At 59.8% G+C, this 21471-nt stretch overlaps 1 protein-coding gene, 1 long non-coding RNA gene and 1 pseudogene across 5 annotated transcripts; all 3 read right to left on the reverse strand.

The window, feature by feature from the left end:
• Positions 1-2227: 2227 nt before the first annotated feature.
• On the reverse strand, positions 2228-7438 carry LOC308232714 (glycogen phosphorylase, muscle form pseudogene; annotated as a pseudogene). The gene is made up of 3 exons (XR_013958978.1): positions 7180-7438; positions 3400-3501; positions 2228-2306 (listed from the first exon to the last, which is right to left on the reverse strand). The product of XR_013958978.1 is annotated as a glycogen phosphorylase, muscle form pseudogene (transcript).
• A 2263-nt stretch (positions 7439-9701) lies between these two features.
• SF1 (splicing factor 1) lies at positions 9702-21172 on the reverse strand. 2 transcript variants are annotated; one of them, XM_080639943.1, is made up of 13 exons: positions 20230-21172; positions 19943-20068; positions 16729-16804; positions 15017-15169; positions 14828-14917; positions 14098-14281; positions 13893-14008; positions 12999-13106; positions 12571-12745; positions 12236-12470; positions 11774-11828; positions 10874-11023; positions 9702-10773 (listed from the first exon to the last, which is right to left on the reverse strand). In XM_080639943.1, the coding sequence occupies exons 1-13, from the start codon at positions 21155-21157 to the stop codon at positions 10509-10511; spliced, it is 2661 nt and encodes an 886-aa protein (XP_080496069.1). In that variant the 5' UTR covers positions 21158-21172; the 3' UTR covers positions 9702-10508. The 2 variants fall into 2 exon arrangements, with proteins under 2 accessions (XP_080496069.1, XP_080496068.1); XM_080639942.1 differs by having other exon boundaries at positions 9707-10773; positions 11774-11833.
• Positions 16811-19930, reverse strand: LOC308232713. Of its 2 annotated transcripts, none has more exons than XR_013958863.1 (3): positions 18906-19930; positions 18806-18825; positions 16811-18765 (listed from the first exon to the last, which is right to left on the reverse strand). It is a non-coding gene; the product is annotated as an uncharacterized lncRNA (long non-coding RNA). The 2 variants fall into 2 exon arrangements; XR_013958864.1 differs by lacking the exon at positions 18806-18825 and adding an exon at positions 18846-18865.
• Positions 21173-21471: the final 299 nt, after the last annotated feature.

A 21471-nucleotide genomic window follows, 5' to 3' on the forward strand; every position in this document is an offset into this window, starting at 1 on the left:
GGAATGGGATAGGGGGGAATGGGGATAGGGGGGATAGCGGAGGTAATGGGGACAATGGGATAATGGAGGCAATGGGGGAAAGAGGGGCAATGGGGGCTATGAGGACAATGGTGGACAATGGGGGGCAGTTGGAGCAATGGGGATCAATGGGGTGCAATGGGATCAATGGGGGCAATGAGATCAGTGGGGCGCAATGGGATCAGTGGGGCGCAATGGGATCAGTGGGGGGCAATGGCGGGCAATGGGATCAATGGGAATCAATGGGGTGCAATGGGATCAATGGGGGGCAATGGGAGAAATGGGATCAATGGGGATCAATGGGGGGCAATGGAGATCAATGGGGATCAGTGGGGGGCAATGGGAGAAATGGGATCAATGGGGATCAATGGGGGGCACGGGAGGCACTGGGGGCACTGGGGATCAATGGGGGGCAAGGGGGGCAATGGGATCAATGGGGGGCAATGGGAGCAATGGAGGGCCATGGGGAGCAATGGGGGGAATGGGGATCAGTGGGGGGCAAAGGGGATAAATTGGGAACAATGGGGGTCAATGGGATTAATGGGATCAATGAGGGCAATGGGGCTCAATGGGGCTCAATGGGGCTCAATGGGGGCAATGGGGCTCAATGGGGCTCAATGGGGCTCAATGGGGCTCAATGAGGGTCAACAGGGCTCAATGGGGCTCAATGGGGATCAATGGGGCTCAATGGGGGTCAATGGGGATCAATGGGGTCTCAATGGGGGTCAATGGGGCTCAATGGGGCTCAATGAGGGTCAACAGGGCTCAATGGGGCTCAATGGGGATCAATGGGCTCAATGGGGGTCAATGGGGATCAATGGGGTCTCAATGGGGGTCAATGGAGCTCAATGGGGCTCAATGGGATCAATGGGGCTCAATGGGGATCAATGGGGTTCAATGGGGCTCAATGGGGGTCAATGGGGCTCAATGGGGATCAATGGGGTCAATAGGGTTCAATGGGGATCAATGGGGCTCAATGGGGGTCAATGGGGGTCAATAGGGCTCAATGGGGCTCAATGGGGATCAATGGGGCTCAATGGGGGTCAATGGGGATCAATGGGGTCTCAATGGGTGTCAATGGAGCTCAATGGGTCTCAATGGGATCAATGGGGCTCAATGGGGATCAATGGGGTTCAATGGGGCTCAATGGGGGTCAATGGGGCTCAATGGGGCTCAATGGGGCTCAATGGGGTCAACGGGGCTCAATGGGGCTCAATGGGATCAATGGGGTCACAATGGGCTCAATGGGGGTCAATGGGGCTCAATGGGGCTCAATAGGGCTCAATGGGGCTCAATGGGGATCAATGGGGGTCAATGGGGGCTCAATGGGGCTCAATGGGGATCAATGGGGATCAATGGGGATCAATGGGGTTCAATGGGGTCTCAATGGGGGTCAATGGGGCTCAATGGGGGTCAATGGGGGTCAATGGGGCTCAATGGGGTCAATGGGGTTCAATGGGTATCAATGGGGCTCAATGGGGCTCAATGGGATCAATGGGGTCACAATGGGCTCAATGGGGGTCAATGGGGCTCAATGGGGATCAATGGGGGTCAATGGGGCTCAATGGGATCAATGGGGTTCAATGGGTATCAATGGGGGTCAATGGGGCTCAATGGGGTCAATGGGGCTCAATGGGGCTCAATGGGTCTCAGTGGGGATCAATGGGGCTCAATGGGGTCTCAATGGAGCTCAATGGGGCTCAATGGGGGTCAATGGGGCTCAATGGGGATCAATGGGGCTCAATGGTTCTCAATAGGGGTCAATGGGGCTCAATGGGGCTCAATGGGGCTCAATGGGGGTCCCAATGGGTCTCTATGGGGCTCAATGGGGATCAATGGGGTCCCAATGGGTCTCTATGGGTCCCAATGGATCCCAATGGGTCTCTATGGGGCTCAATGGGGCTCAATGGGGTTCCAATGGGTCTCTATGGTCTCTATGGGGCTCAATGGGGCTCAATGGGGCTCAATGGGGCTCAATGGGGGTCAATGGGTCCCAATGGGTCTCTATGGGGCTCAATGGGGCTCAATGGGGCTCAATGGGTCTCTATGGGTCCCAATGGGTCTCAATGGGTCCCAATGGGGCTCAATGGGGCTCAATGGGTCTCTATGGGTCCCAATGGGTCTCTATGGGTTCCCAATGGGGTCTCAATGGGTCTCTATGGGTCCCAATGGGTCTCTATGGGTCTCTATGGGCTCAGTGGGGTCTCACCCGCCAGCCTCCCCAGGCCGCCATTGCCCAGCCCCGCGTCCTCCTCGATCTCCTGCAGCTCCTCCATGTCCAGCCCCAGCTGCGGGGGGGGGGGGGGGGTTGGAGGGGTCTGGGGGCACCCCATCCCCCCATGACCCCCCCCCATTCCCCCTGGGTCCCTGCCCCCCCGCGCCCTTTACTCACCCCCCACATCCTCTTGGGTCCCCCATTTGTCCCCTGCATGACCCCACCCCCACACGGCCCCACACCCCCCACACCCCCCCATATCCCCCACACCCCCCACACCCCCCACACCCCCCATATCCCCCATATCCCCCATACCCCCCACACCCCCCACACCCCCCACACCCCCCATACCCCCCATATCCCCCATACCCCCCACACCCCCCATATCCCCCACACCCCCCACACCCCCCATATCCCCCATAGCTTCCATACCCCCCATACCCCCCACACCCCCCACATCCCCCATATCCCCCACACCCCCACATCCCCCATACCCCCCACACCCCCCATATCCCCCATAGCTTCCATATCCCCCACACCCCCCACACCCCCCACACCCCCCATATCCCCCACACCCCCCACACCCCCCATATCCCCCATAGCTTCCATACCCCCCATACCCCCCACACCCCCCACATCCCCCATATCCCCCACACCCCCCACACCCCCCACACCCCCCATACCCCCCCACACCCCCCACACCCCCCATACCCCCCATACCCCCCATATCCCCCATACCCCCCACACCCCCATACCCCCCATACCCCCACACCCCCCACACCCCCCATACCCCCCACACCCCCCACACCCCCCATACCCCCCATATCCCCCATACCCCCCACACCCCCCATACCCCCCACACCCCCCACACCCCCCATACCCCCCATACCCCCCATATCCCCCATACCCCCCACACCCCCCATACCCCCCATACCCCCCACATCCCCCACACCCCCCATACCCCCCATACCCCCCACACCCCCCACACCCCCCATACCCCCCACATCCCCCATATCCCCCACACCCCCCACACCCCCCATATCCCCCACACCCCCCATACCCCCCATACCCCCCATATCCCCCATACCCCCCATATCCCCCATACCCCCCATACCCCCCATACCCCCCCCCCCCCCACCCCCCCCCCCCCCCCCACCCCCCGGTACCTGGTACAAGGCCTCATCGCAGCCGCTCTGCAGCCCCAGGTTCACCATCGTGTTCTGCAGCGTCCGCCCCATGTAGAACTCCAGCGAGAGGTAATAAATGCGCTGGGGGGGGGCGGGGGGGGCACCGGGGTCACCGGGGGGCAAGGACCCCCCCTTTAACCCCCCTAAACCCCCCCTAAACCCCCCCTAAACCCCCCCAAACCCCCCCCTTCCCCCGGCCCCGCCGCTCCCCCCCCCCGCAGTGACCGGATTAAATGGCAGCGGCAAAGGTCAGGGTAAAAATAACGCGGGGGGGGGGGGCCGCGACCCCCCCATAAACTGCACCTCATAAACTGCACCCCCATAAACTGCACCCCATAAACTGCACCCCCATAAACTGCACCCCCATAAACTGCACCCCCATAAACTGCACCCCATAAACTGCACCCCATAAACTGCACCCCATAAACTGCACCCCCATAAACTGCACCCCCATAAACTGCACCCCATAAACTGCACCCCCATAAACTGCACCCCCCATAAACTGCACCCCATAAACTGCACCCCATAAACTGCACCCCCCATAAACTGCACCCCCCATAAACTGCACCCCCATAAACTGCACCCCCATAAACTGCACCCCCCATAAACTGCACCCCATAAACTGCACCCCATAAACTGCACCCCCATAAACTGCACCCATAAACTGCACCCATAAACTGCACCCCCCATAAACTGCACCCCATAAAACTGCACCCCATAAACTGCACCCCCCATAAACTGCACCCCATAAACTGCACCCCCATAAACTGCACCCCCCATAAACTGCACCCCCATAAACTGCACCCCCATAAACTGCACCCCCCATAAACTGCACCCCCCATAAACTGCACCCCCATAAACTGCACCCCATAAACTGCACCCCATAAACTGCACCCCCCATAAACTGCACCCCATAAACTGCACCCCCATAAACTGCACCCCCCATAAACTGCACCCCATAAACTGCACCCCATAAACTGCACCCCCCATAAACTGCACCCCATAAACTGCACCCCCATAAACTGCACCCCATAAACTGCACCCCATAAACTGCACCCCCCATAAACTGCACCCCCCATAAACTGCACCCCCATAAACTGCACCCCCCATAAACTGCACCCCATAAACTGCACCCCATAAACTGCACCCCCATAAACTGCACCCCCCATAAACTGCACCCGCATAAACTGCACCCCATAAACTGCACCCCCCATAAACTGCACCCCATAAACTGCACCCCCATAAACTGCACCCCATAAACTGCACCCCCCATAAACTGCACCCCCCATAAACTGCACCCCCATAAACTGCACCCCCCATAAACTGCACCCCATAAACTGCACCCCCATAAACTGCACCCCCATAAACTGCACCCCCCATAAACTGCACCCGCATAAACTGCACCCCATAAACTGCACCCCCATAAACTGCACCCCCATAAACTGCACCCCCCATAAACTGCACCCCATAAACTGCACCCCCATAAACTGCACCCCCCATAAACTGCACCCCATAAACTGCACCCCCCATAAACTGCACCCCCATAAACTGCACCCCCATAAACTGCACCCCCCATAAACTGCACCCCATAAACTGCACCCCCATAAACTGCACCCCCCATAAACTGCACCCCTCATAAACTGCACCCCCCATAAACTGCACCCCATAAACTGCACCCCCCATAAACTGCACCCCCCATAAACTGCACCCATAAACTGCACCCCCATAAACTGCACCCCCCATAAACTGCACCCCATAAACTGCACCCCCATAAACTGCACCCCCATAAACTGCACCCCCACCCCATAAACTGCACCCCCATAAACTGCACCCCCATAAACTGCACCCCCCAAAACTGCCCCCCATAAACTGCACCCCTCATAAACTGCACCCCCATAAACTGCACCCCATAAACTGCACCCCCCATAAACTGCACCCCCATAAACCGCACCCCTCATAAACCGCACCCCCCATAAACTGCACCCCCATAAACTGCACCCCCCATAAACTGCACCCCATAAACTGCACCCCCCATAAACTGCACCCCATAAACTGCACCCCCATAAACTGCACCCCCATAAACTGCACCCCCCATAAACTGCACCCCCCATAAACTGCACCCCATAAACTGCACCCCCATAAACTGCACCCCCATAAACTGCACCCCCATAAACTGCACCCCATAAACTGCACCCCCCATAAACTGCACCCCATAAACTGCACCCCCATAAACTGCACCCCCCATAAACTGCACCCCCCATAAACTGACCCCATAAACTGCACCCCCATAAACTGCACCCCCATAAACTGCACCCCCCATAAACTGCACCCCCCATAAACTGCACCCCCATAAACTGCACCCCATAAACTGCACCCCCCATAAACTGCACCCCCATAAACTGCACCCCCCATAAACTGCACCCCCCATAAACTGCACCCCATAAACTGCACCCCCCATAAACTGCACCCCATAAAACTGCACCCCCCATAAACTGCACCCCCATAAACTGCACCCCCATAAACTGCACCCCCCATAAACTGCACCCCATAAACTGCACCCCATAAACTGCACCCCCCATAAACTGCACCCCCATAAACTGCACCCCCCATAAACTGCACCCCCCATAAACTGCACCCCATAAACTGCACCCCATAAACTGCACCCCCCATAAACTGCACCCCATAAACTGCACCCCATAAACTGCACCCCCCATAAACTGCACCCCATAAACTGCACCCCCCATAAACTGCACCCCCCATAAACTGCACCCCATAAACTGCACCCCATAAACTGCACCCCCCATAAACTGCACCCCATAAACTGCACCCCATAAACTGCACCCCCCATAAACTGCACCCCATAAACTGCACCCCATAAACTGCACCCCCCATAAACTGCACCCCCCATAAACTGCACCCCATAAACTGCACCCCATAAACTGCACCCCCCATAAACTGCACCCCCCATAAACTGCACCCCATAAACTGCACCCCATAAACTGCACCCCCCATAAACTGCACCCCCATAAACTGCACCCTCCATAAACTGCACCCCCCATAAACTGCACCCCCCATAAACTGCACCCCTCATTGTGCACCCCCAAACCAGCACCCCCAAAGTGCCCCCCCCATAGTCCCCCCCCCAAACTGCACCCCCAAAGTGACCCCCGCATAGCGCCCCCCATAGCGCCCCCCATAGCGCCCCCCATAGTGCCCCCCATAGTGCCCCCCATAGCGCCCCCCATAGTGCCCCCCATAGTGCCCCCATAGTGCCCCCCATAGCGCCCCCCATAGCGCCCCCCATAGTGCCCCCCCATAGCGCCCCCCCATAGTGCCCCCCATAGCGCCCCCCCATAGCGCCCCCCATAGCGCCCCCCATAGCGCCCCCCATAGCGCCCCCCATAGTGCCCCCATAGCGCCCCCCATAGCGCCCCCCATAGCGCCCCCCATAGCGCCCCCCATAGCGCCCCCCCCATAGTGCCCCCCCATAGTGCCCCCATAGTGCCCCCCATAGCGCCCCCCCCATAGCGCCCCCCATAGCGCCCCCCCATAGCGCCCCCCATAGCGCCCCCCATAGTGCCCCCATAGCGCCCCCCATAGCGCCCCCCATAGCGCCCCCCATAGCGCCCCCCATAGTGCCCCCATAGCGCCCCCCATAGTGCCCCCATAGCGCCCCCCATAGCGCCCCCCATAGCGCCCCCCCATAGTCCCCCCCCAAAGTGCCCCCCCCCCCCAAGTGCCCCCCCCCGCTGCCCGCACCTTGGGGTCCCTCTCATAGTAGTACTGCTGCGTGCGCAGCCAGCGCCCCACGAGGTGGTCGCGCACGGTGTGCGCCAGGGCCTGGTAATAGTCCCTGGGGGTGGCCACGTTGCGGTCCTTGACGAGGGTGAAGTGCAGGTGCCGGTTGAAGCTGCGCTTCAGCTCCCCCACGTTCTCGGGCCCCGCCAGGCCCCGCACGCTGATCTGGCGCCGCCGCTCCTGGTCGCTCAGCGGCCGGGACATGGTGACCGCTGACCGGTGACCGGGCTCCCGCGCGGGAGGCGGTGCCGGGGGGGGGTTTATGAGCCAGCGGGGTCATGAATATGCATGAGGGGGCGGGAAGCGCGGGGAAGGGGGGGGGGGGGGGGGGGGGGGCGGAGCTTGAGCTGTGGTGAGAGCGCCCCCGCGCGGAGCCCGCGGTGGTAGCGATGGGGGGGCGGGGCTCGTCAAGCATCGTCGTTAATTATTCATGAGGGGGCGGAGCATGGGGAGCGCCAAAACCTCCCCACCATTAACACAGGGTCCCAATGGGAACCCTGAGCTGTTTATTATTCATGAGGGGGCGGAGCATGGGGAGCGCCGGAAACTCCCTGCCAATGGGAACCCTGAGCTGTTTATTATTCATGAGGGGGCGGAGCATGGGGAGCGCCAAAACCTCCCTGCCAATGGGAACCCCGAGTTATTTATTATTCATGAGGGGGCGGAGCATGGGGAGCGCCAAAACCTCCCCACCATTAACACAGGGTCCCAATGGGAACCCTGAGCTGTTTATTATTCATGAGGGGGCGGAGCATGGGGAACGCCAGAAACTCCCTGCCAATGGGAACCCTGAGCGGTTTATTATTCATGAGGGGGCGGAGCATGGGGAGCGCCAAAGCCTCCCTGCCAATGGGAACCCTGAGCTGTTTATTATTCATGAGGGGGCGGAGCATGGGGAGCGCCAAAACCTCCCTGCCAATGGGAACCCTGAGCTGTTTATTATTCATGAGGGGGCGGAGCATGGGGAGCGCCAAAACCTCCCTGCCAATGGGAACCCCGAGTTATTTATTATTCATGAGGGGGCGGAGCATGGGGAGCGCCAAAACCTCCCCACCATTAACACAGGGTCCCAATGGGAACCCTGAGCTGTTTATTATTCATGAGGGGGCGGAGCATGGGGAGCGCCGGAAACTCCCTGCCAATGGGAACCCTGAGCTGTTTATTATTCATGAGGGGGCGGAGCATGGGGAACGCCAGAAACTCCCTGCCAATGGGAACCCCGAGCTGTTTATTATTCATGAGGGGGCGGAGCATGGGGAGCGCCAAAGCCTCCCTGCCAATGGGAACCCTGAGCTGTTTATTATTCATGAGGGGGCGGAGCATGGGGAGCGCCAAAACCTCCCTGCCAATGGGAACCCTGAGCTGTTTATTATTCATGAGGGGGCGGAGCATGGGGAGCGCCAAAACCTCCCTGCCAATGGGAACCCCGAGTTATTTATTATTCATGAGGGGGCGGAGCATGGGGAGCACCAAAGCCTCCCTCCGTTTAACACAGGGTCCCAATGGGAACCCAGCGCTGTTTATTATTCATGAGGGGGCGGGGCGTGAATCAGGCCCCGCCCCTCACCGGGACACCCACGTTGTTCTCTATTCGTTATCCCTGAGGGGGCGGAGCTTGCGTCTGACCACGCCCCCACCACTGCATGAGGGGGCGGAGCTTGTGACCCCTCTTCGGGTACTCCTCGACGTGAATTATGCATTAGGGGGCGGAGCTTGTGGCTGACCACGCCCCCACCAGTGATTGTGGCAGCCCCCATGGTGTCCTCCATTCATTCTGCATGAGGGGGCGGAGCTTGTGGATGACCACGCCCCCAGCAGCGATTACAGCAGCTCCCAAGGAGCACCCATGCTGTTCTCCGTTCATTATTCATGAGGGGGCGGAGCTTGTGGCACCGGGTCCTCCTTGACGTCAATAATCCATGATGGGGCGGAGCTTGCGGATGGCCACGCCCCCACCACTGATTGTAGCGCCCCCCACATTGTTCCCTGTGCATTATTCATGAGGGGGCGGAGTTTGCGGGTGGCCACGCCTCCCCCACCAACTGCAGCATCCCACAAGGCGCATGCGCAGTTCTTCTCCATTCATTATTCATGAGGGGGCGGAGCTTGCCGCGCACCACTCCCACCCTTTGGCGCAGGGTCCTAATGCCCTCCCCCTGTAAGCCAAGGGAATGGGGGGGGTCAGGTCAGGTTCCCACGCTCCCCCCCCCCCCCCGGTAACCGGAGCCGTGCTGAAGGTCGCGACATTTCGGGGGCCGGTGAGTGACGGGCACAGGGGGTGAGGGGGGCACCCCCGGTTTGGTTTCAATGGGGGGGGGGGGGAAACTCGACCGAGTGGGGGAAGGGAACAACAGAAATACCCCGGGGGGGGGGTGGTGTTGGGAATTTGGGGTCCCGCATGGAATAAAGGGGGACACGGGGGCGGATGGGGGCGGGGGGGGCCCCCCTCTGGATTTATTCATACACAAAAAAAGCGCAAGGGGATGGGGGGGGGACTCTAAGAGGGGGTGAAATGGGGGGGGGAACACCCCAGAATAAGGGGGGGTGGGGACACTGGACCCCCCCCTTCACTAAGCAGCCCCGTTTTACTGTGTGTCCGTGTCCCCCCCCCCCCCCGATTTGGGGTGTTCCCCCTCCTGCTGTGGGGCTGCAGGGGTTAAACCAGTTCACAAAAGGGGGGGGGGGGGCAGCCCGGTGGCGGTGGTCCCCTATATGGAAGGAGTGGGACCCACTACAATGGATCAGTCCACACATAGGGGGTGGGGGGTGGCTCCCGGTGGTGGAAGAGGCAAAGAGAACACCTCCTTCCCCCCCCCCCAACCCCGCATGGATCAGTCCACAGATTTGGGGGGGGGGGGCCTGATGGTTGAAGAGTCCAAAGTGGAGGAATGGGGGGGGGTCTCCTCCCTCAGTGGAACAGCCCATTGGTGGTGGTTAGGGGGGTGGAAGAGTCCACGGCGGGGGGGGGGGGGGGGCTCCCTATGGTGGTGGTGGTCCCCGATGCAGAATGGGTGGGATGGGGTGGGGGGGAAGGGGGGAGACCCACAATGGATCAGTCCACTGGGGGGGTCTCTACGGTGGAACAGCCCATTGGTGGAAGGGGGGGGGGTCCCCATGGTGGAAGAGCCCACAGTGGTGGGGCAGGGGGGTATCTCCCCTGCGTGGAGTGGTCCCCGTGCCCCCCCCATCGCGGTGGTATTGCTCAGTTCTGGGGGGGCGGTGGGGGGGGCGCGGGGGGCATGCCGAAGGGGGGCATGGCAGGCACCCCCATCCCCATCATGGTGACGAAGTTAGAAGGGTCCATGGGGGGGGGCGGCGGGGGGGGCGGGGGGGCGTACATCATGCCCCCGGAGCCAGGGGGTGGCGGGGGGGGCGGAGGGGCCCCGGGGGGGAGTGGGGGCTGCACCCCGGGGGGCAAAGGCACCATGGAGGGGCTGCCGGGGAGTGGGGGGGCTCCCGAAGAAGCTGCCCCCCCCCCCGCCGCCCCCCCCGCCCCCCCCTGCTGCTGCCATGGCGGGAGGGAGCCGCTGCCAGCGCTCGTGGTGGTCGTCGTATCTGCGCGGGGGGGGGGAGAATTAAGTACAAGGGGGGATGCAATTAACTGATTAGTGTTAATTAATGCCCCCCCCCCCCCCCCCCAACCATAGGTACTCACTTTGCTGCCATGGCAAGGGGGTGCTGCTGCTGCTGGGGGGTGGCGGCGGCTGCTGCTGCCAGGGGGGGAGCGGGCCGGAGGGAGGCGGCGGCTGCCCACCGGGCGGGGGGGGCGGCGGGGGCAGCATACCCAGCGGCGGAGGCATCATACCTGCGGGGGGGGGGGGTTAGAGAAGGGGTTGGGGGGGTTGAGAGGGGGTTCGGGGGGGTTTAAAGGGGTTTGAGGGAGGATGGAGGAGTTGGGGGGGGTGAAGGGGGTGTTTGAATGGGGTTGGGGGGGTTGAGAGGGGGTTCGGGGGAGTTTAAAGAGGATGGAGAAGTTTGGGGGGGGTGAAGGGGGTGTTTGAATGGGGTTTGGGGGGGTTGAGAGGGGGTTCGGGGGAGTTTAAAGAGGATGGAGAAGTTTGGGGGGGGTGAAGGGGGTGTTTGAATGGGGTTGGGGGGGTTGAGAGGGGGTTCGGGGGGGTTTAAAGGAGGATGGAGGAGTTGGGGGGGGTGAAGGGGGTGTTTGAATGGGGTTGGGGGGGTTGAGAGGGGGTTCGGGGGGGTTTAAAGGGGTTTGAGGGAGGATGGAGGAGTTGGGGGGGGTGAAGGGGGTGTTTGAATGGGGTTTGGGGGGGTTGAGAGGGGGTTCGGGGGGGTTTAAAGGAGGATGGAGGAGTTGGGGGGGGTGAAGGGGGTGTTTGAATGGGGTTGGGGGGGTTGAGAGGGGGTTCGGGGGAGTTTAAAGGGGTTTGAGGGAGGATGGAGGAGTTGGGGAGGGTGAAGGGGGTGTTTGAATGGGGTTGGGGGGGTTGAGAGGGGGTTCGGGGGGGTTTAAAGGGGTTTGAGGGAGGATGGAGGAGTTGGGGGGGGTGAAGGGGGTGTTTGAATGGGGTTGGGGGGGGTGATGGGGACCCACCTTTTCCCTGGTGCAGGCGATAGACCCCAGAGCCCACCGGCGCATTGCCCAGGTACTGATCTTGGGGGAATGAGAGACCGTCGCCTTAGCGAGGGGGAGATCCCCCCCCGCCCTTCACCCCCAAAATCCATCCCATATATACCCCCAGCCCCCCCCCGAAACACTCCCCAGGTTCTGATCGTTGGGGGGGGACCCTAAAAACCCCTCTTTTACCCCAAACCGCCCCCCAGTTCCCATCTTGAGAGGCTGAAGAAACCGTCACTTCTCAGGGCTGAGGGGTGCCAAACTCTCCACTTTTCACCCCAAAATTGGCCCCCAAATCCTGCCCTCTTCACCCCAAAACATCCCAGCTCATCTTGAGGGAACAGAAACCACAATTTGGGGGGGGGGTTTGTCATAAAATCCCCCTTTTTCCCCCCAAATTCCACCCCCCCCCCCCCCCCCATCCAGGATTGTCCTTACCCATGTGGTGGGGCCCCGGGTGCCCAGGCGGGTGGGGGCCCTGCCCCATAGGGGGATGATGGGGCTGCATCCAAGGCGGGGGCCCGTTGGGGTTGTGCTGCAGGGGGTGCGCCCCGTGCCCCCCCCCCATGCCAGCCATGGGGTGGGGGAAGCTGTGGGGCCCCCCCGGCCCCCCGTGCATCCCATGGTAGGGGCGGTTTTCCGATGGGGTGGAGTTCATCCAGGGCGGGCGGCTCTGGGATGGGGGGGGGGAAAAGCAAAAAGGGGGGGGGGTGTCAGCGATGTCCCCCTGGTTCTGAGGGGGGGTTTTGGGGGGGTGTTGGGGGGGTACTCACGGGGGGGGGCTGGCTGCTGGCCTGGTTGGCAGCGCGGTGGCTGCTGGAGAGGGGGCTGTTGTTGTGGGCAGCGTTGGAGCTCACGGAGACCGGGGCCTCCCCCAGCTCTGCCATCAGTGACAGGTACTCCTTGTCCATGCGCGCCTTGTCCTGTGCTGACTGCGGGTCCCCGGGCCTGGGGGGCAAAAGGGGGGGGGGACAAAGGAGGTGAGTTGAGACAGGGGCAACACCCCCAAAGCAACACAGAGGGGCACCGACCGCTCCCCCCCTTCCCCTTGCGCTCCCGCTCCATCCCTTCCTTCAACTCCGAACCCTTTAAGGGAGGCGGGAGCCCGTTGTGGCCCCCCCCCGGGGGGATGTTACAGGGAGGGTTTTGGGGGGGGGGGGGGACACGACACGGACTCGAGGAGGTTTTGGGGGGCCGGTACCTGGCAAATTTGCAGTCGGAGGCGATGTGGCCGGCGCCGCCGCACTTGGTGCACACGGTGGTGTTGGTGATGCTGCGGGTCTCAGTGCTCTGCCATGGCCGCAGGATGCTGCAAGGGGGGGGGGGCAGATGGGGGGGGGGTTAGGCTGGGGGTCCACGGGGTATTTTGCACTGCTGGGGGGGTTATTTTGGGCCGCGAAGGGGTGTTTTGGATTGTTGTAAGTTATTGTGGACTCAATGGGGACACTGGGCTGCAAGGGGGGGATTTCAGGGCAGGCTGGGCGGCGATTTGGGGTTGCAGGGGGTATTTCTGGGGTCCTGGGGGCTGGTCTGGCCTGCAGCGGGGTACAGGGGGCTGGCTGGGGGTGCAGGAGGGGTTACTTTAGGGTCCGCAGGGATACTTTGGGCTGAGGGTGTCGGGGGGGCATTTTGGGGTCTAGAGAGGTGCTGCAGGGCAGTTATTTTGGGGTCCAGGTAGGGCTATTTTTGGGTTCACGGGGGTATTCTGGGGCCCGGGGGGCAAATTCTGGGGCCCGGGGGGGGAATCCTGGGGCCCGGGGGGGGAATCCTGGGGCCCGGGGGGGGAATCCTGGGGCCCGGGGGGGGAATCCTGGGGCCCGGGGGGGGAATCCTGGGGCCCGGGGGGGGAATCCTGGGGCCCGGGGGGGGAATCCTGGGGCCCGGGGGGGGAATCCTGGGGCCCGGGGGGGGAATCCTGGGGCCCGGGGGGGAAATCTGGGGCCCGGGGGGGAAATCTGGGGCCCGGGGGGGGAAATCTGGGGCCCAGGGGGGGAATTCTGGGGCCCGGGGAGGGAATTCTGGGGCCCAGGGGGGGAAATCCTGGGGCCCAGGGGGGGAAATCTGGGGCCCAGGGGGGTATCACCCCAACACAGACCGGTTGTCATCCTCCCGCAGCGTCCCGTTGAGCCGCGCCAGCTCCCGCAGCTGCATCTTCCTCAGGTCGTTCTGGTCCTCGGGGGTCTCGATGCCTTGCTTCAGGATGTTCCGGATCTGAGGGGTGGCGATGGATGAAGGTCAAACAGGAGCGGAGGAGCCGCGGTTTCCCCTTGCTTGGACCGTTCCCCCCCCCCGGCCCGTACCTGCTCCACCGCCTTCTTGACGTTCTCCATGGTGTTGGCGGTGACGAGGGCGTGCAGGGGCTCGTCCTCCCCCGGCAGCATCTGCCCGTCCTTGCGGCCCACCTTGCCCTCCTTCACCGAGCCCTTGCCCCGGATCATGATCTTGGCGTTGCATTCCTTCTCGATGTTCTTCAGGGTGTTCCCTCTGCGGGGACACCGAGGCGGGGGGGTCACCCATGGGGAATGAGGCGTGGGGGGGGGACCCCAAAGGATTAGCTGGGGTGGGTGCCATAGGGCCCAGTGAGGGGGGAGAACTGGGAAGGGGATGGTGGCTTGGTGTCATTAGGAGTCATTAAGACTCCCCCCATTTAGGAGACACTGAGGGGGGTACCCCCCATCCAGGGGAAGGGGGTCACCCACCCAAATTAGGGCAGGGGTACCCCACAAACGGGGCAATAAGCAGGCAGTGAGGTTCCCGTATCATTCCAAACCTGACCTCAGCACCATTAAGAACCCCCCCAAAAGCTTTGGGACAAACACCAGCACCATTAGAAGCCCAGCATCACCAAGTGCCTGCTCCCATTCATGAAGCACCTCATATCACGAACATCCTCCCCCCCCAGTTTTGGGGGGTGGCACCCACCCAACCACTGCAACCCCCCAGTCTCACAAGTGAGGAGCTGGGGGGCAACAGCACCCTGCCTTCATTAAGCAGCCAAAGTGTGTGGGGGGGGGGGGGGCACAGACCCACCTGGGCCCGATGAGGAGCCCCACGAAGTTGATCTCGGGGTATTCATCCTGCGGGATCATCACCTTGTCGCTCACCCGCGTCGCCGGCGGCCTGGGGTAGGAGAACAGCATGAAACCATCACCGAAACCCCAAAATGGCCTGAATTAGCCCCCAAAAGCGTGCATGCGTGCCCCCCCCCCCCCCCCTCACTTGTAGTCGGCGGGGGGCTTGAAGTCGGGGTTGAGGGCCACCATCTCGGTGATGAGGTTGTGCCGCTCCTCCTCCAGCTTCTTCCGCGTGCGGAACTCGCGCGTGTTCAGCCGCTTCCCCTCGCTGTTGTAGATGGGCTCCGGCGACGGGGACCTGGGGGGGGACACAGGGGGTCACCCCGCTGCCCCTCACCCCCCATGGGGGGGGGGCTGCACCCCCCACATCCCCCCATCTGCCACAGTCAGCCCTGGGGCTGCCCCCAATGGGGGGTAATTAGGGGGGGTGTTAATTACCACCCAATTAAGGGCCAGCAGAGCCCCCCCAAACCAGACTCCTGTAAACCCCATCTCTGCCCATTTCCCCTCCCTACAGGTGAGTTTTGCCCCTTTCTGCCTGTTTTTGAGGCCTCGGTTTGCCCGTTTCGCTGCTTTTTAAGAGGAAAAGCTTCCAGGTTTTGGGGGGGTTTGGTTTTGGGAGGGGGGGGGGGGGGTGAAGCTTTTGGGTCGGTTTATTTGCTTTTTGGCAGCAGCAGGTAAAGCTACGAAGGGAAGAGTCAAGGTTGAAGGGGGAGAAAACTCACAAAGGATTAAAAATGAGAATGAAAAATGAGAATTATCATCGATTAAAGGAGAATATCGGCAAAAAAAGTCACAATCCCGCAGCTCTGGTGAAATTATGGACCTTTTGGTTGGGTTTTTTGGTCTGTTTGTGGCTTTTTTGGTGGTTTTTTTGTCCTTAAACCTCCCCGAATTGTTAATTTTTAGAATTGGTTGGTTGTTTTTTTTTTTTTTTAGGACGAGGCTGCAAGAAGGGAAAAGATTATCCAAAACTAAAAATAGAACTGAACGTCTCCCGGGCGGCAATCGGAAACCTGCACCCGTTTTGGGGTGAAAAAGAGACTTTTCTGCATTAAAGCCAGTTGGCGGCACCGTCCTCGCGGCCTAAAGGGAACTGTGGACACGCGAAACGAAAGGTCAGCTAATCACTGCTTGTTAATGAGCAATTCAGCACAACTCGTCCCCGTCCCGTCCCGTCCCCCGCAACCGCCGGTCCTGAGCGCTAACGACGCCCCCGTTGGTTAACGTTGCGCCGGGCCCTGGCGCGCTGCAGGAGCAAGGCAGGGTTATTGTGGATTTTCCTGGATTTCACCCCAAAATCCAAGCGCCGGGCGGCTGATGGTGACCTTTACACCCCCCTCCGTCATCCATCCAACCCCCCCACCCCGGCCCTCCCCACCACCACCACCGGCTCCGTTAGCGGCCGCTCAGCAGCCGGTACCGCGGGGTGAGGGCCCCCCCCGCTGTGCCCCGCCGTGGGGAGAGAAGTGGCTCGAAAACAGGGGCGGAGGGGGGGGGAAATGGGGTGGAGAAAGGAGCGAGGGCAAAGGGAGGAGCTGGAATTTGACCTCTTTGGGGGAGGGAAACAGCGGAACTCGCCCTCCCGGAGCCCAATGGAACCGAATTGAGGGGAAGGGCAGGGCAGGGCAGAGCCCACGCGGGTGCGGGGGGGACCCCCGGCGTGGCTGCGGGCGGCGGGGCAGAGCGGAGCGGGAGCCCTGACCGCGGGGTACGGCCCCCGGCCGGGTGGAGCCTCCTTTAGGAAATCATCATCGGAACGACAAGAAATGATCAAAACCACAGCAAGCGCCTCCAAAAGAGCAAGGGGGGGGGCGGGGGGAGGCGAACGGTTACTGTCAGGTGAAGGGTCCCAACCTGTCCTCAGGGTTAGGGGGGATGCCCAGGTCTCCCGTGCGCAGTTTGCGAGTCAGGTCTTCGATCTGCAGTTGCACTGGAAGAAACCCGGTTAGGACAGAAAAAAGGGTGGGAGAAAAGACAGAGTTACCAAAAAAAGGACATTGTTTGGCCAAAACAAGACATTCTCACCCCAAAACCCTGACAGTCTAAGCGCGAGAGGCACCTGGCTGCCCGATACGCGGGCGTTTTAAGCAGGAACGGCACGTTCTCACCCAAAACATAGGCGTTGGTGTCAAAGAAACAGCCGTTATTGCCCTGAAGCCAACAATTGTTACCAAAAATGTACATTGTCAGCCTACAATCAGACCTTATGGCAAAAAAACAAGCGTTGTTAGCCTAAAATCAGACATCAAAGGCCTAAAATCACATAGAATTAACCTAAAAGTAAACATTAATAGCCTCAAAAGAAGCATCAGCAGTTTAAAATCACGTATTATGAACGTAAAATCAAGTATTAGCCTAAAACCAATCATTAACAGTCCAAAAATGAACATTAATAACCCATAACGAACCATTATTAGCTTAAAAATAAGCCTTAATAACCTAAAATCAGACATTATTAGCCTAAAAAAACAGATTAATAATCTAAACATAACCATTAACGCTCTAAACGCAAACATTAACATAAAATACACGTTTATAGCCTAAAAGCAAACATTTATAGACTAAAATCAGGTTTTCTAAGCTTAAAATCAAACATTAATGACCTAAAGGCAAACATTAGTAGTCCAAAACCAGACATTCATACCCTAAAATTGAGTGTTATTAACCTAAAAGCAAACGTTAACAGGCAAAAATCAAGCATCAACAGCCTAAAATCAAACGTTATCACCAAAAAAGAGGTATTATTGCCATAAACCCAGGCATTATCACCAAAAAGGTTAAAGATCACGAGGGTAAACTCAGATGTTGTTCCCAAAAACAAGGGGTTTCAGCCTAAAACCAGACATTATCAGCCTAAACGCAACCATTATTCACCTAAAACTCGGCGTTCTTGGCCTAAAAGCAGGCATTGTCTCCAAACCCCGCCATGAGCAGCCTAAACCTGGTGCCATCGGCCTGGAACCCACCGTTACTGCCCCAAAAGTCCCCGTTGTTGGCCTCAAAATCAATGTTATTCACCTAAACCCAAGCGTCGTGATGAAAACAAGCGGCTATTATCAGCAATAATGAGCGTTACGGCCGAAAAACCCACTCAAATCCCCCCAAAAAGCACATTTTTTACCGTAAACCCTCCCGCTTGCATGAAAAACTCCACGTTCTTGCCCAAAACCCCCGATTTTTGCTACGAAAAGGGACGGGAACGCCTCAAAACCCACGCTGGGACCTTCGAAACACGGAGGATTAACCTAAAACGGACGGTTTCGCCCCAAAATCGTAGCTGATCAGCCTAAAAACCGCATTGGTGGCAAAGCAACAGGTTCTGACCCCAGAACAAACGTGGTTATTACCCCCAAAAACATGGTTATTACCCCCCAAAACGTGGTTATTACCCCAAAAACATGGTTATTACCCCAAAACCATGGTTATTACCCCAAAAACATGGTTATTACCCCAAAAACATGGTTATTACCCCAAAAACCACGGTTATTACCCCAAAACCATGGTTATTACCCCCAAAACCATGGTTATTACCCCAAAACCACGGTTATTACCCCCAAAAACGTGGTTATTACACCCAAAACCATGGTTATTACACCCAAAACCATGGTTATTACACCCAAAACCATGGTTATTACACCCAAAACCATGGTTATTACCCCAAACCCATGGTTATTACCCCAAAAACATGGTTATTACCCCAAAAACCATGGTTATTACCCCAAAACCATGGTTATTACCCCCAAAACCAGTGGTTATTGCCTAAAACCAAGCCTTACTTCCAAAAATCACCTAAAAATCCACATAACTTATATTTTGCAAGCAAAAATATGAGTATTTTTAATCAGTAATCAGTTAAAAACGCTCTTATTATCTCAAAATGCACATTATGACCTCAAAATGCACATTATGACCTCAAAATGCACATTATTACCTCAAAACGCACATTATTACCTCAAAACGCACATTATTACCTCAAAACGCACATTATTACCTCAAAACACACATTATTACCTCAAAACACACATTATTACCTCAAAACGTGTTATTAGCTCACAAAATAACGCTTTTGCCTCAAAAAGCGCTGTTTTAACGTCAAAATACCACATTATTAGCTCATGGAATCACGCTTTTTACTCAAACCCCACATTTTTACCTCCAAAAACCCGGTTATTACCTCGTAAAGTCACGGTTTTGACTCAAAAGGCACCTTTTTGCCTTCAAATACCGTGGTTTTGCTTCATGACAGCACATCGTGCTCAGAACATCCCACTGTTACCTCAGGAAAGGCACTACTGCCTCAAAGGCCTCAGTTCTACCTCATAACCCCCCATTGTTACATCAAATACCACGTTATTACCTCATAAAGCAAGCTTTTACCTCACAATACCACCATTATTGCCTCATGAAAGCACATTTTTGACTCAAAGCCCACGTTTTCGTACCAAACCACCACGGTTTTACTTCACAAAATGCACGTTATAACCTAGGATTCCTTTTAACCTCGCAAAACAACCCGGTTGCGTCAAAACGTCACATCATTACCTCAGGAAAACACGTTTTTCCCTCAAATTATCAGGCTTTTACCACAAACATCACGTTTTTACCTCAAAACATGGCATTTTTACCTCAAAACATGGCATTTTTACCTCAAAACATGGCATTTTTACCTCAAAACATGGCATTTTTACCTCAAAACATGGCATTTTTACCTCAAAACATCACGCTTTTACCTCAAAACTCATTTTTTTACCTGAAAACTCATTTTTTACCTCAGTTCATTACATTTTTACCTCAAAACTCATCTTTTTACCCCAAAACATCACGTTTTTACTTCAAAACTCATCTTTTTCCCTCATTTCATTACATTTTTGCCTCAAAATCCATCTTTTTACCCCAAATCACCCCCTTTTGACCTCAAACCTCCTCTTTTTACCTCAACCCCCCTTGTTTTCACCTCACCAAACCCCTCCCGGGGACCCCTCCCGCTGCTCGGGGCTCCGGTAACCCCGGGTCGAAAGGGGGGGGGGGGGGGGGGGGACCGGGCGCGGGGCCGCCGCGGGGCCGTTACCGATGTAGGCGCGCTCCTGCTCGCGGGTGAGGCCCGGCGGGATCACGGTCGGCATCCCCGGGATCACGGTCTTCTGGTCCAGCGAGTCCTGGTTCCAGCGGCTCCGCTTCCGCTTCCGCGGGAAGTCTGCGGGGAAGGCAGGGAGGAAAAACCCCCCCCCGGGATGGGCCACGGCCACAGAGCCGGGACCGCCCCGATCGCCCCCCCCCCCCCCCCCCCGAACCCCCTTCGCTTCTCGCCCGCTTTGGGTCCTGACCCCCCCCCCCCCCCTCCGCCCCGGTCCGTACCTGACCTCCGGGACACTTTGTGCGCGGCGCCCGCCCGCGCGGCGGCTTCGTTCTGCGGCCCCGCTCCTGCTCCCCCCCCCGCGCCGGGCCCGCTCTCATCCGGGCGCTGCTGGGCCGGGGCCGCTGCCGGGGCCTGCGGAGGGCCCCCGGGCTGCGGCTGCTGCTGCTGCGGGGGAGCCGCGGCCGGCGGGGCCGCTGCGGCCTGCGGGGCCTGGGGCGGGTCGTGCCCGGGCGGCGGCGAAGGGAAGCGGTACTGGCCGTAGGGCGCGGCGCCGGGGGCCGGCGGCTGCTGCGGGGCGGCGGGGGCCGAGGCCGGCGGCTGCTGCTGCTGCTGCGGGGCGGAGGCCGCCTGCGGTTGCTGCGCCGGCGGCTGCTGCTGCGCCGGCGGCGGCGGCGGAGGGGGGGGAGGCGGCGGCTGCTGCTGCGCCTGAGGCTGCGGCGGCGGCGGCGGCGGCGGCGGAGGAGGAGGCGGCGGCGGGAGCGCGGCGAACGGGTACGCGGCGGCCGCCATGGGGCCGAGCAGCGCGGCGGGGGCCGGGCCGGAGCCGGGCCCGGGCAGGACGAGGCCGGGGGGCGGCGGGAGCGGGAAGCCGGGCTGCCCCGGCGGCGGCGGCGGGTGGAGCTTGCCCAGCGGCGTGGCGTTCGCCCCGGTCGCCATAGAGCCTCCCCCTCGGCCGCCGGCCTTCGCGAACCTTCCACACCGCCCGCGACGCGCGCCCGGCGGCCATTGGCTGAGCGGGGCGTCAATCAGAGCGCTCTCGGCGGCTGATTGGCTGCCGCTGGTGTCCGTCTGAGCGGGCGCGGCGCGGATTGGCTGACGGGGAGGAAGGCGGGGCGGGGCCGGGAGCGGAGGAGGCGGCGAAGGCGATTGGCGGAGGCGGACGTCGCTCAGGGGCGGGGCGGGCTCGCCGAGGGGCTGCGGCGCCATTGGCTGCGCTGCGCCCCACCCCGCGGCCCCGCGTGGGGGCGTCGGGAGACCCCGTTGCGGGCCGTGCCTGACGTCGGCGCCTGCCTCGCTCCTCATTGGGCTCAGCCCGCGGGGCGCCTGATTGGCCGGCGCTGCTGTCACGTACGGGTGCCGCCGGCTGATTGGCTGAGCCGGCGCGGGGGGGGGGGCGGGCGCTAAAAACCTCGCGGGGAAGTATCGCGAGAGTTCGGCCGAGACCGCACCCCCAAACCCCCCTTGACCCCCCCCATACCCATTCCCCCCCTTACTTTTGGGGGGGCCCTGAGCTCATTCCC

This window comes from Psittacula echo, assembly GCF_963264785.1.
Source record: "Psittacula echo genome assembly, contig: SCAFFOLD_176, whole genome shotgun sequence".
NCBI lineage: Eukaryota > Metazoa > Chordata > Aves > Psittaciformes > Psittacidae > Psittacula > Psittacula echo.